This window comes from Amphiura filiformis, unplaced genomic scaffold (assembly GCF_039555335.1).
Source record: "Amphiura filiformis unplaced genomic scaffold, Afil_fr2py scaffold_135, whole genome shotgun sequence".
Classification (NCBI taxonomy): Eukaryota; Metazoa; Echinodermata; class Ophiuroidea; order Amphilepidida; family Amphiuridae; genus Amphiura; species Amphiura filiformis.
Genome location: NW_027305599.1, coordinates 78,102 through 92,632, shown reverse-complemented (window position 1 = coordinate 92,632; position 14,531 = coordinate 78,102). Strand labels below are relative to the sequence as shown.

The following is a 14,531-nucleotide window of genomic DNA, read 5'->3' as shown; positions in this document are numbered from 1 at the left end:
AATTAATGGCAACTGGAGAGACGGCGATGGAAACACTTTGACTGATTCCAACAAGAACAAGTGGGTAATCAATTCTTCATCTCGCGATTTGAGCCAGGACGAAAGATCTTTACTTGAAAAGGGATTGAATTTGGCTGTTTCACCCACTGCGCTACCTGTTCATGATTATATAGCGGCTTGTGAATCTGCCTGTAAACAACTTGGTGATGGGGATGCAGATGAACTTCGAGGTAAGGTCACCCATATCATCAAAACAGCCAAGTTACCAGAGAGTAATTTAACTAAAGAGGAGAGAAAAGCACTTGAGAACTTAAGAAAGGATAACACCATTATAGTGCTCCCCGCTGATAAAGGTCGCGCTTGTGTCATTGATCGCACAGATTATGAATCAAAAGTGGACAAATTACTTAGCGATGATAACACCTATGAACGACTATGCAAGGATCCTACTGAGAAATACAAAAAGGAGCTTTCAGTGATTCTTAATGATCTCAAGTCTTGTGGGGCCATTGACTTTGCTTTAAAAGAAAATTGTTTTCAACAGAGTGTGATGTGCCTAATATTATATGGCTTGCTCAAAGTGCACAAAACTGGTGTTCCTCTAAGACCCATCGTTTCCAGCATTGGGTCAGTTAGTTACAACTCCTCGAGATTCTTGGCTGACATTCTTAGTTCAGTTGTTGGAAAAACACCTCACCACATTAAAGACACTGAGCAATTTGTGGATTTTGTGAGCGACCTCAATATTGCCTCGGATGAATTGATTGTTTCTTACGATGTCACTGCATTGTTTACCAGTGTACTTGTAGACAACGCTATTGAAGCAATTCGCGTACGCTTAGAGGAGGATACTTCGTGGACAACCAGGACAAATCTTAACGCCGAGCAAGTGCTTCGACTGTTAAAGTTTTGTCTAAATACAACTTATTTTGTTTTCCGCGGACAATTCTTCAAAGAAAAACATGGCGCCGCCATGGGTGGTCCTGTTTCACCAACGACATGCAATCTTTTTATGGAACAGTTTGAAAGCTTAGCCCTTGAATCTGCATCACATCCACCCAGAGTGTGGCTTCGCTATGTGGACGACACGTTCGTAGTTATCAAACGGGAGCATTTCAGCGATTTCACAGAGCATATCAACTCGCAAAGTGATCACATAAAGTTCACATGTGAAGCGGAGGCGGATGGACAGCTTCCTTTCTTAGATACTTTGGTCAAGCGCTCCGAGGACGGTTCTTTACGGGTCAGTGTGTATCGTAAACCTACACACACTGACCAGTAACTTCAATTTTGACAGCCACCATCCGCTAGAGCATAAGTTGAGCGTAATCAGGACTTTGTTCCACCGGGCGGAATTCGCAGTTACGGACCCAGTAGACAGAGAGAAAGAAATCTCGCATGTGCAGTCCGCGCTCCAGAATTGTGGATACCAGCGTTGGACATTTTACAAAGCTCGTAAACCGAAAAAAAACCCAGATAACTCTTCTGCGACAAATGTTAACACCAAATGCAAAGCTAATATCAACTTGCCATATGTCAAGGGAACCAGTGAGAAACTTCGCCGTGTGTTTCAACATTATGGGGTTTTTGCCACCTTTAGACCCCTTACCACGCGGCGTAAGAATCTGGTAGCACCTAAGGACCGTACTGGAACAGAAGATCAAACAGGAGTTATATACCACATTCCATGCACGGATTGTAGCTCTGTTTACATTGGTGAAACCGGAATGAAACTCAAGTTCAGACTTAAGGAGCATAAATCAGTTGCTCCAAGTGCCAATTCTCCTGTATCTGCTCATACCAAGTCCGGTCATAATATTGACTGGGACGGAGTTACCATTTTGGAAAAGGACAGCAGGAACGATACAAGGAAAATTCGCGAAGCGATCCACATTAGGAGAGACCCGCAGCCCAAAATCAACACCTCGCAGGGGTACGAACTTTCTCCAGTTTACAAAAGCTTGCTGAAATCAGTGAAACCAACTGGCAACTCTAGTAGAAGATCTTCTAGAAACACTGATCTCAGCAGCATCTCACACACCATCACCCACTGAGGAGGGAACCAGTTGGTTCTGAAATATTTGGGAAAATAACCTGGTGAGTGTAGTTGAAAGTTTTAATCTTTTTACTTCTTGTTTACTACCTGCACGTATGAACTTACACAACTGTAGAATGATAATAGTTTCAAATGACGCATCTTGTAACTGTTTATTTTACTAGACTATGACATGTGCCCCAATGGTTTGGAGATCGTAAGCGAGGCATACGCTTGCTATGGTAAGTAACATTATAACAGTATATTGCATGCGCTCGTACATGACGGAATATTTTAGTTAATGGCGTTGAACTAGATTTATAATCAATTGGATAAATAAAGTGCAGCGCTGTTTATAGCTGCTGTTTATAGCTGCTGTTTATACGAATATCCGAATCGGTTCACTTCCTTCAAATGGCAACATCAGTACTTAGATTGTGAATATTCAAACAGTTCTGGGACGAATTGGCACAGTCAGGGGTACAAATTCTTTCATAACTAAGATGTACATGCACAGGTATGACTTTCTGTGAACGGAACCGACTGTATGCGAAGGACAAGATTCTGTCATGGTTCATTTGTCCATTTGCAAATACACAATGTGCAGAGCAGTATTGCTAAAACAATAGCAAGAACCCGAAATGCGCAGAGAACATAAACAGTTAAAAAAACGAATTAAAATTAGTAAAAATTATGTCCATTTCTATTAATTGGTGCATAGTTATTCCTGTTGAACTATTTAAAAAATTGGTCTAACTTGACTGCATAGGCCACATTTATCATTATTTTTGGCCCATTTCAGCATTACCATGTATACGTCCGTTGTTGCACTTTTGCACACCTTGGAAATTTACGCGGGAAGGACAGCGCCCGCTCACCTATATATCAAATCCAAAGATAGAGATAATATATATGGACGGGTTACTTATAGGCAGGAAAGATTATTTTTGGAACAGCCTGTCCTGTGAAAAGCATTTTTGCTGGGTGGTGGTGGTGCACAGTGTCATCGCCCCAATATCTTCATGGCAGAAATCGCCATGGTAGGTTGAATCCACCGCCCCGCATGGCCATTTTGTATCGACCTGTTTAATAGTTTTGAGTCGCATAATGGGCCGAAGGACATCTGACTAAGGCTACTGACAATAGCCCCGATTAGCTCGGTGACTGACCTCGCTGTGTGTCATTCGAGCATGGTACGCCATAGGTCATTCTTTTAGACGATTGGCCTATACACTGCGCTATATAATTCGGCACATATAAATCAGAATTATTGTCAGTTTTGTACTCAAGACGCAAGCTACTGTCTCAAGACGCAAGCTAACGACTATCATATCTGTTCAAAATATATATTCATGTGCAAGGAACCACATCTGGTTTCTTTATACGAAATCATTTACGGGAGATATTCATCATTTTCTACCCCGGTATCCAAAGATTTTCTTCTCATATCAAACTCGTGCATAGCAAATTCACATGTATCGATCCCGGGTATTTATTTTAGTATCTCTACTGACAAAGTAATGATTAGCCAGGCGATGTCGGTGTGTGGTGGTTTTGGTTGTTGTTGTGGTGGTGGTGTGTTTAGTGAGTGGTGGTGTATTCGTGGTGGTGATTTTAATTAGCTACATTGATAACTTTTGTTGTGGTTATACTTTCACACAGGTTGCCCTACTGAGATAACTCAACTATCATTGAATGCCTCCGTTACTATACAGTCATCTAGCTATCCGGCAAAATACCCAAACAACCTTAACTGTGAGTGGCGTGTGACTCCGGCACCTATGCGCAGGGTCCTAGCTCAATTCCTGGAATTTGAACTTCATGCCAGTGATTCTTTTTATGTAGGACTTATAACCAATCCAAGGACTCTTTCTTATATCCGTTACGCACCGCTAGAAACACGTATCCTATCTCCAGTAAACGAAAGTTTAATGTTTGAATTCATAACAAGCCCGAACCTCGAGGATAGAGGTTTTTCACTACTTTTAATGGATGAGGCAGATAACGGTAAGATACATTACAGCCCAAGTTCAAATTTTAATATGTACGTGCGACCTGAAGGCTGAATAATATTAAATATAACATTAAGGGGGTACTACACCCATGCCCCATTTTGTGCCTATTTTTGCATTTTTCTCAAAAATTATAGAGCATTGATGTCAAGTTAGATATGTATATTATAGGGGCAAGAACTACAACTACTGCACTGGAAATTTTATTTCAGCACAGACAACAGTTGTGGAGTTACAGTCAAAAATGAGGGAAACCCAATATTTGATCAATAAATCAATAACTACTTGCTTTGAGTTACAGAATTTTCAGTACAGTAGTTGTAATATACGAGTACATATCTTACTTGTCACCAATGCGCTATAATTTTTGAGGAAAATGCAAAAGTATGCACAAAATTGGCCAGGGGTGTAGTACCACCTTAAAGATGTATAATGGGTAATTCAGTAACCAATACAATGATTGAAATATTGATTCCAGGTTTAATGTAAAGTTCAAGAAGAACTGAAGAGGTTCTATATCTTTGGGCATGTAAAATCAGTATAGTCATTTTAGAGACAAATCATAGAAATTATACACAAAAGAGAAAAGCAAGATATTTTAAAGCGTATGGGAAGGTAAGAGACATAGTTTTTTAAGTTTAACTAAAACAATGCAGTGAGTTTACCTCAGTTACTACCACTTAAGGGGACTGACGCTTTGGTCAAAATGTGCCATAAAATTTGATGGGTTCCATATTAAGTACCAACTTTGGCGTAGACATAATCATCGGAAACATGAACATTATAGTTCATCTGAAATGGGAAGGTATACAGATTATTATGTTTTCATTGCTATTTTACGACCTTATTCAGATTCTCACTGTGAGTGTATGAATTGGGTCACCGATTTTGGCACTCGCTATTTTGGACCAGTGACTTCATAAAGTTGCTTTACTATATATATGATTTGTCTACCACATTGTAGACATATGTCAAACAACCTAAAATTACATTATTGCTATTCAATTTTGATAGTGTACATCCCAAATATAAATTCTAAAAAAAAAAAAACCATACAGTTTCTACTAAAGTTGCACATTCCACAAATATTTCTCGTTTTCATTCAATTGTTTCGTTATTTGCACTTTGCAAGATATTATTAGCATTTTCACTACACGTGTATACTCAAATTTTGGGATTAAGACAAGCCCATTTTGAAATACCTATTTTAAAGAGACATCGGTACAAAATTTTGCAGCTTTTACAGTTTTTTATATTGCCAATTTTGGCCCCAATTTTTATCGGCTGTGCTATCGGTAGAACTTAAACGAGAAAAAAGTGTTCGCCGAAGTCATATAAATATGGACTGTCGCAGAATACAGGGTGTCGCAGAAAAAAATACCGAGTGAATAAAATTGTACGTAAGTCGAGAAATAGACATCAGAATCCAAAAATTTAAAATGTAGCGCATAGCATATTTTATTGTGCATCACATACGAAAAATTTTTTTGATTCGGTTGACAGGTTCCGAAGAAATGAATGATTGCATAATGCATGCATCAATGCAGTTCATTCCAAGTTTGATCAACAGGCGCTTTTTTTTCATACTCGCTCACCGCTTCCTAAAGTTTGCGTATCTCATTAAATTTAATCCACGTTATCTATTAAAATCCGACGGTGTTATGTCATTCATGCTCTTGCTCTCACTAAAGATGAATAACAGTTTGTCCGAGAAAACTTTGATTTCTGCAATTGGAAGCTCTCCAACTTTAGTTCTTTAGGTTGTGCAAATATACTTTACAAAGAACATTTGAGCCAAGAATGACAATGATCAAGTGCTAACAGCTTTACGTGTGATATTTGATACCACGCAACATTAATGTTGAAGTTTTAAAAGATTTAAACTTTGCATTATACAATTTCTTGGATATATTCCGAAAATATTAATGTGTGTGAGAAATCTTTAAGCCAGCTGGAATTCTTTATGTAGTAATTATTTATGCAACATTTATATCAACATTAACGAAAAAAATATTTACAAATACTGAGCATCATCTTACATGCAAGCTTTCATTTTCAATGTCGTGCAGGTTTTCAAATTTGAACAAATCAAATGCTTTGCAAGAAACAGGTTGTTTAAAAAGAACGAAAAGGATTTCATAGAACAAAATATGAAGCCCATTGACAGTTTAACAACTTGTGCGCATTGTGTTGAATGATATTTCTTTCAAACTTGGAATGAAGTGAATTGACACATGCGTTATGTAATCGCTCATTTCTTCGCGATCAGTCAACCGATTCTAAGTCCCTAACACACACTTGTTTATCAATCCAATTTAAAAGCACTCACAAAGCCTGTACGTACAAGACGCGCTCAAAGTCTAATAAAAATGCAATGTTCATAGTCGATTATTAACTCGAGCTTTCGCGATTATTACACTGGTAGATTCTAAAATCAGAACTGTTCAGTATTAAAGTGCTATTATAATATGTTGCATTCAATAAGCCTACGTATACTTTACTGTTACTGTCACTGATATAAATATATAGGCCTAAACCTTTTCATAACCGTTTACTAGTATTTTAATGTAATAAAATAATATCAGTATAATTTCGAGTTCAACTGAATGCGTTCATAATGATTAAATAACATATTTTATTTATCAAAAATCGACTATGGCATAGTCTACACCCCCATATGAATCTCCAGATATTGTAATAAATGAAAAACCTCAGGCGGTGATGGAAGCGATATCGCCAATTTTGAGGTCGCCATTGAATTAACACATAATCATGAAATGGTCACAAACAATTCTAAATTTGTTATGTGGTGTCAAAGCAAAATTATCTTACTCTAAAACCGTCGGGGTACGACAAAGTACCCCACTGCAAGTATGTTAATTTTCCATTTGTAATTGCTAACCGTATATTTTGAATGGGGCTGTCATCCCTGTATCTTCGCCAGCCTCGTACGTCACGTGTTGCGCTTCCTATGCCGCCTGAAAAACCTAACAAAAATGGAACACGCCCTTCGCAAGATCCCTTTATGGCTTAACGCAGATAAGGGATAAAAAAGAACAACAATAGAAAACGAAGTAGAGGGATTAAAACCGGTGATTATGCGTACACATGAGTAAATCGTCAGGAAGGCAGTAAAACAAAACTATAGTATTACATAACACGAGAAGGAGAAAAAATAAGGTTATGATTTTAGCTGATATTTGGCCGAATTGGGGCAAACCCGCAAAAGGATGGAACTGTCAATCGCGGTTAATAAAAAAAAACAACCCATGGATCCTATACGATTGGTTTTCATTATCATCGGGAGAAAAAATAGGGGGAAATGGCAGATCGGCACTTCTTTTCAGGATTCATGTTATTTCATGTGAAAGATATGTATGTCTTTATGTCAAAAAAGTAATAAGTTATATTTCCTCATGTCAAAGTCATCTTCTTCGTTTTACCCTTAATATTAATATAATGATCTATAGGAAATGGATCAATCACATTTATACATCTATAGATCTTGCAGTTCTTTAGTATAAAGCCAATAATATATCAAGACGACACAATTTGGGGCGTTTTCCCACTCATGAAAAATCATAAACATTGGGCGGTAATTACACCCCTTATATCAAACCTTTGTATCTCTTTTATTTAACCCACACTATTCCTCTTATGCGCCAGCTTCAGTGTCTCAATTTTATAGTGCAAAACAAAACACCGCCAAGTCATGCTCCCATCGGACCCGCCTTAACATAATATTTGTACGTCTCATTGGATATGTCGTCGGCTGTATTCCATAGTGGCGTATAGTGGGGCGCCGCGAATAAACAACTTTTCGAGAAAGTCGGGTTTGAAGAAATGCCAATTTAAAATCGAGTTGTGTAAACCAGACATTCATTATATTTTGTAAATGATGGGAAATTTCTGTAGTAAACTAAATAGATTTTATTGTTATATATTTTTCAAATGAAAAAAATACATAATATTGCTGGCAAACTGAAAACAAAAAGCACAAAACTGTACGTCACTATGAAAAACAAGCAAAACGCAATACCCTAACCCAACGTGAACCTTACGCCACCTCGGTCGCCGTGTAATCCCTATGGCGTTACTTTTCGTCGGCTTCATTCCATAGTGGCGTATAGGTCCGATACGTCACTATAACATATAGAGAGGTGTACGCCACTATGACATACAATGTTTTTCATTTTTGCCGATATTTCATAATTATAAAATGTGTATATAAAGTGGCGTATGGTCGATACGTCACTATGGAAAACACAAAATTTCACTTTGTAACTATACGCCACATTTAATTAATTAATTACTCATTAATTGGCTAGTTTTGACTGATGAGACCACTTAGAAAAATGAAAGAGAACATCATTAAAAACATATGTGCCAATTTCTAAAAAAAATGACCAAAAATCACTGTACGCCACTATGGAATAAAGCCGGCGATGTGCTCAAAATAGACACAAATAACTTCAAACCTATTGAAACATGAAAAGAAGATATCATCCATTGTACAGTTCCACCATATAATGCGAGGAGAGCCTCGATCTGCAGCAAGCACGAATGGGAATTGAACCCGGGAATTGAACCAGTCATATAACATTGCGTAAAGTTACGTAATACTTCCTCTCGTGTCTATTGCCAGCTCGAGACACTACCTGCATGCAGCGGAACCGTGCAATTCGATTGGGAGGACACCGGATGCTTTTTAAAGCAATTTTCAATGTTTTTGTCTGCATTTTTACTTCAACAAATCATTCAAGACATGATTCAAATGACATGTTTCACATTCTGTAATCTAATAAGAATTAAATTCATCAAGCCATAGTGCATATTCCGCAATCAGGTTATAATTCGATGTTAAGAGGGCAAATTAACGAAAATAAACAGTGAGAGCCGATTCGTCTCAATTGTAAAATAAATGTATGTAAAAAGTTTGTTATTCAAGAAACTACTCTTCATGATTTTGTGGGCACAGAAAATTGCAGCAATGAATCAGATCCACTATATAACCACTTTATAACCTATACCGATAAGGCAGGAAGAAAGAAACTAAACCCAGGAAATTGACTTTAGCCACGAAAGGGGATGTTAGAAGTAAACAACATGGACATGTTGGTAGGGAGATGTAACATGTAGTAATTGTTCTGTTGGAAGGAGGGCCTAGCGTGCATCATCAGAAATATACTTCTAATCAACGTTTCTAGATCATAAAACATGCGTAGAAAAAGATAAGCTATAAGCGATTTCATACAACAGGGTTAAAATTTCAAAATTGTTCAGATTTTGTCAAAGATCCCGGAGAAAACCTTCGAGATGGAATCGGGATAAACCAAATGCGTGAGTCCTTGGGCCGCGCCGGGACTTGAACCCGGGACCGAAGAGGTGCAAGGCAAGGGAACAACCGCTGCGCCAACTCGCTCGGATGAGAGATGAGAATGAGGCGCCGCTCTGTGGCTGTGGTAAACACTAATAGTGGACATATATGGAAGATATTGAGTTGAACTATTTTTACCAACAGCTACAAACCAGCAGACCGAACTTCGGCTGGACTCTTGTATTTCAACAGTTTCTTTCATCTTAGTCTAACCGAACTTCTAGACTCTTGTATTTCAGCAACTTTTTGTTGACGACTGTCTATTGTATTTCAACAATTTCTTTATTCTTTCTTCTGTCAATCTGCTTCTTCTCCCACAAGCAACATCGTACAGTGACGCACTTGTACACATGCATTGATGTTATGGTGGTGTGCCTTTGGGGTGTTCACAGATTTGTGGTCATAGGTCACTTCTTCCGGTTTACGGCCAAAAACATGATTTCGACACCCAAAATGCTTCTTCTTCTACAAATAACATCGCACAGTGACGCCACTTGCACATATGCATTTGCATTATCCAGTGTCTATGGCGTGTTCACAGATTTGGGGTCAAAGGTCATTAAGGGGTCACTTCCGGTCTAAAAACAAATACAATTTTTATTAGTTAAGTAAAACATACAACATTTACGGTATATTTACGCATTAATTAAGTGTATATGTGGTATGTTTTTATTTGGGGTCAGAGGTCATTAAGGAGTCACTTCTGTTCTAAAAACAAAATAATGTCAACAATTTTGTTAGACATGAGAAACATAGCAGAGAGCCGGTTTGTTAACACATGAATTGTTGCTACGTAGTGCTATGTGGTTTTTTTTTTATTCTACGCCCAGCTTCGACAGCTTTGCTCCATTTATAATACACGCCCCTGTAAATTAAGCCCGTCTCTATTGAAATGTTTCAAATGAAGCATTTTGTAACCCTGCTAACTGTTTGTTTTAATAGATTACAACATGTGCCCCAATGGTCTGGAGATATTAAGTGAGATATCCGCTTGCAATGGTAAGTACTGTATATTGTAGGTACATGAGAAGTAATAATTGTTAAGTCGTCAAGCCGAATTGGCTAACAAACAAAATCTCCCTCAGGGATTCCCCTACTCCGCTCATATCCTGTCAACTCTTTTCTTCGCCTCTCCTCTCCTTTCCTCTCCTATGCTCTCCACAGATGTCCGCGTAGGGGTCGTAGAAGATCCGCTGGTGGATCATGTACATACATGCGCCATCCCATGGACGACATTATGCCGTAACACAGACCCGATGTAACATTTATGCGCTTAGTTGCCAAGTTATAAAGCTCAACATGTCTAAGGTCAATTTGCATGTTGTGTACAGGGTTTTAAAATTAAAGTTGCCCCGATTTTCGTAAAAGTCCAAGGGATTCAGGAAAAGAATGGGGCAATGATTTGGGCTGATCCCAACAATTCCAATGTTGAATCACTCTTTCTACTCTTTCTATTCAGAAAAGAGTAATTCGAATATGGACCAATTCTCTCTGGCTAGTCCACACACACCCTTTCTTCTCATCCCTAAAACCCCAAAGATTAATGACATTTACAAAAACCAACTTGCATCATTTATGCCTGTTGATCTCATCAAAGATGTTTTTTTTTTAATTCAAACATTAACATATCATTTTTGACACTAGGTACGCCCATGATCTATTCATTGAACCTTCAAATACCGTCCCGGCAAGCAATACGTCATGCTCTCAAGGTCCACTTATTTGGAATAGTCTTTCCTCAAATCTGAAAGCTTCTAATTCACTCAATTCCTTTATATACAATATGATAAAAACCCTCATTGATTGTTATAGCTCTGTCGTTACCCCGTCATTTGTTTTGTTTATCATTTTCCAGCTGTCCCTGTCTTTTTCTTATTATTATCTCATCCCATATCTCCATCTTTTTTTCCTTTCGTCATTTCTTTCTTTAATGTAGTCGGATAACTTGTATTTGTCTTGTCTTGTACTGTCCCGTGTAAGAGGGCACTGCAACCCCCCGTTTTACAGTGTCCTCATCCACAATTGTATGTGCATTCAAAAATAAATTCTCTATAAATGTAGCTACTATTTAGACATAACGTTTTTATAATTATTGTTTCAATATCATCATTACCATGTCATTATTATCATATATCATAATATAATATTATAGTATGTATATTATTATATCTTATTCTCAGTATACTTTGCATATAATATAGCTTAATATTATGTAAAAATTTATGTTCAAGTATTATGATGATTTATATGCAATTACGTGCATTTTGCATAGTATAGTTTGTGCAATACAGATTAGTATATATTTTGTATTACACTGTATTTATATATTTATATTTATATTTATATTGTACATGCATTGTTGGATAAATAAACTTGATTGATTGATTGATTGATTGGTTGATTGATTGGTTGATTGATTGATTGATTGATTGATTGATTGATTGATTGATTGAGAATAGTTTGCGCTATCTGCGATGCGAAATTCAAAAGATATATGATTAATAAAAACAAAGACATTGAATCCTGACCTTTTAAAATACGAACCAGACAGATAGTGCAAACTATTTTTTTCTGAATCCTCAAAGCTAGACGAACAAATTGCTACTTTTTAACGAAAATTAGACACTTTTTTTAACCCTGTACAATCATGACAATAAGCATATCAAACTAAGGACATTTTGTACCCCCCATAACTTCTTAACTATAGGTCGTACGCGCACAAACCTTACTTCTGGGATACATGAGACCAGACGAATGATTTGACATGTTTGGAAGTTCTATTTTTTTTTTCACTGTGCGATCCTGTGGAACCACTGTGGGAATGTTTTTGAGGGTCATGGTTTCAAAATACTGCGTGACAGAAGAAGATTCAAATTAACATACTCGAATAAACAAAATAAGTTGGTTTGCCCGCTTTCACACAAACTTGCCGATTTGAATTTTTTGGGGGTAAACATTTATTTTATTCCAATAACACTTGCAAACATGTCAAATTATGCGTATGTCGCCACGGATCCCAGAAATGTAGTGTTTGTGCGTGTACGACTTATAGTTTAAAGGTAGATGGTACCCAAACATCCAAAAATCACACTACTTTTTCACCAAACCTTCTGGAAAATTGATATTAATTAATTAATTAGTGCCTAATTAGCATATTTACGACAAAAATATGTCCTTAGCAACGACTTAAAAAATTAAAAAACTGAAACAGTCAATACCTGGAAATGGCAAAACTAAGCATTTCTGTGAAAACTAGAAGTGCAGGGGATGTTTGGATCATGAGATATCACGTTTAAAAAATAATCCAATATAGGCGGCCATATTGGTACTAAAATGGTGGGGTTTTTTTTTTTGCTTTTTCTTGAAATGTGGTTTTCGTGATTTTTCCAATTTTGAAACATGATAACTCAAGATTGCCACATGCTCCACATCCTTTTTTTTTTATAAATGTTTGTCAGGTTTAAATGTTTTAGATTTTTCATTTTCATCATAATTTCTGGTCTACGGGGTGTCAAATATATAATTAGGCGCCAAATATAGCGAAAAGTAAAAAATAAATAAAAAACTGAAATAGTCAATACATGGAAATATACTCAGTATTTCTGTGAAAACTGGAAGTGCAGGTGATGTTCGGATCACGTTTCAAAAATAATCCAATATGGCCGCCATCGGCGACCATATTGAATTTATGATTTGCATAATTTATGCAAAATGTACATGAAATGATTTGTTTTTATTTGTTTAACCATTTGATCCCCCCAAAAGAAAAAAAAAAAAAAAAGAAATGGCTAAATAGTTACATAAAAGGTTTGTTTGGGTAACATGAGCACAAAAGGTCTAAGGTCGATGTGCTTGTTGTGTACGGGTCAAAAGTCAAAGTTTCTCTAATTATCGTAAAAGTTTAGGCAAATTGTTCGCCTAGCTTAGAGGTTTCAGAAAAAGAATAGTTAGCATGTTACACAGCAAAGAGTTAAAGGATGTGTAGGATTCCATAGGATTCATGGTATTTGGTGTTTTTTTAAGCGCAGTGATTTATAGTACGCTACCCACAGATACAACGCCTTGACGTTGATCCACAAGCCTCAACACACTTTACATGTTGTCGCTGACCACTACGGCCCCACATCATTCCATAAATCATTTAAAACTCAGGGACTTTGCAGCTTCAAGAGCGTACACTCTAGACATTCCACCACAAATGACCTTCGCAACCAGGATCAGCTCCCCCAGTTTCGTACTGGTTACAACGAGACAATTAGCAGTAAGCTTCTTGTCCAGGGGAATTTCAAGCTAACTCGATTTTTCCACGAGTGCGTACTACACAACGGCCAGGGTTCAAACCCGCAACCTCTCGCACCATAGTCGAATGCCTTATCGATTGAGCTTGAGCTAACTTGACCAGTGGCGTAGATTTCATTTTGACATTGAGGGGGATGGGGTTGGAAAAAATTTCTTGAAGTATAGTGAATCCACCACCTTTTGGCGTCAGCATAAGTTTATTGCACAAATTCGCGCGAAGCGCGGGAAAATTTTTGCATTATTTAAGCTAAACTGATGAAATATGGATTGGATAAAAATTGGACACATGCTAATTTTCAAATCCTGATTTCCATTATCCTTGCCTAAACTACACCAGTTATACGGACCTCCCCGAATGCATTTATATCGTTTTAGTCCAGTTACAAAATGTATGGTTTTCCTATGTCGTGCAGGTTTTGTGATTAAGGCTTTGAACCAAGGTATAACTTTGCTGAAGACCTTGAATTACCAGAAAAACTTGGGTGGCAAAAATGCACCTTGCTCCAAAAAGAGTTATTACCCCCTCCAGGTCATACAGGAGTCATACTTCAGAATTAATCAGATGTTTTTCAAAACCAAATCAAAGTATTCATCTGGTCAAAACGATTCAGAAAAAGTATAGTTAAATCTACCTGCGAATCTGCGATATATGATTCTCGAGTTATAAGCAAAAAGGTCAAAAGTCGAATTTAGGGCTTCACAGTGGTCAAATCCTAAAAAGTGCTCCGATTTTAATCAAAATGGTCTCAAAGTGTTCGTTTTGCAAAGGCAATTCAATTTAAGATTAGTTTGAACCATCTAGGATGTA

The 14,531-nt window shown here is 37.3% G+C and overlaps 1 protein-coding gene across 1 annotated transcript in view; it reads left to right on the top strand.

Moving 5' to 3' along the window:
- LOC140145103 (cubilin-like) overlaps positions 1 to 14,531 on the top strand; it is a 114,951-nt gene that overhangs the window by 32,807 nt on the left and 67,613 nt on the right. Inside the window, exons 6-8 of the mRNA XM_072166882.1 lie at positions 2,221 to 2,277; positions 3,698 to 4,042; positions 10,367 to 10,423. Of these exons, the coding sequence (XP_072022983.1) occupies positions 2,221 to 2,277; positions 3,698 to 4,042; positions 10,367 to 10,423 (459 nt within the window). The remainder of the gene's footprint in view (positions 1 to 2,220; positions 2,278 to 3,697; positions 4,043 to 10,366; positions 10,424 to 14,531) is intronic.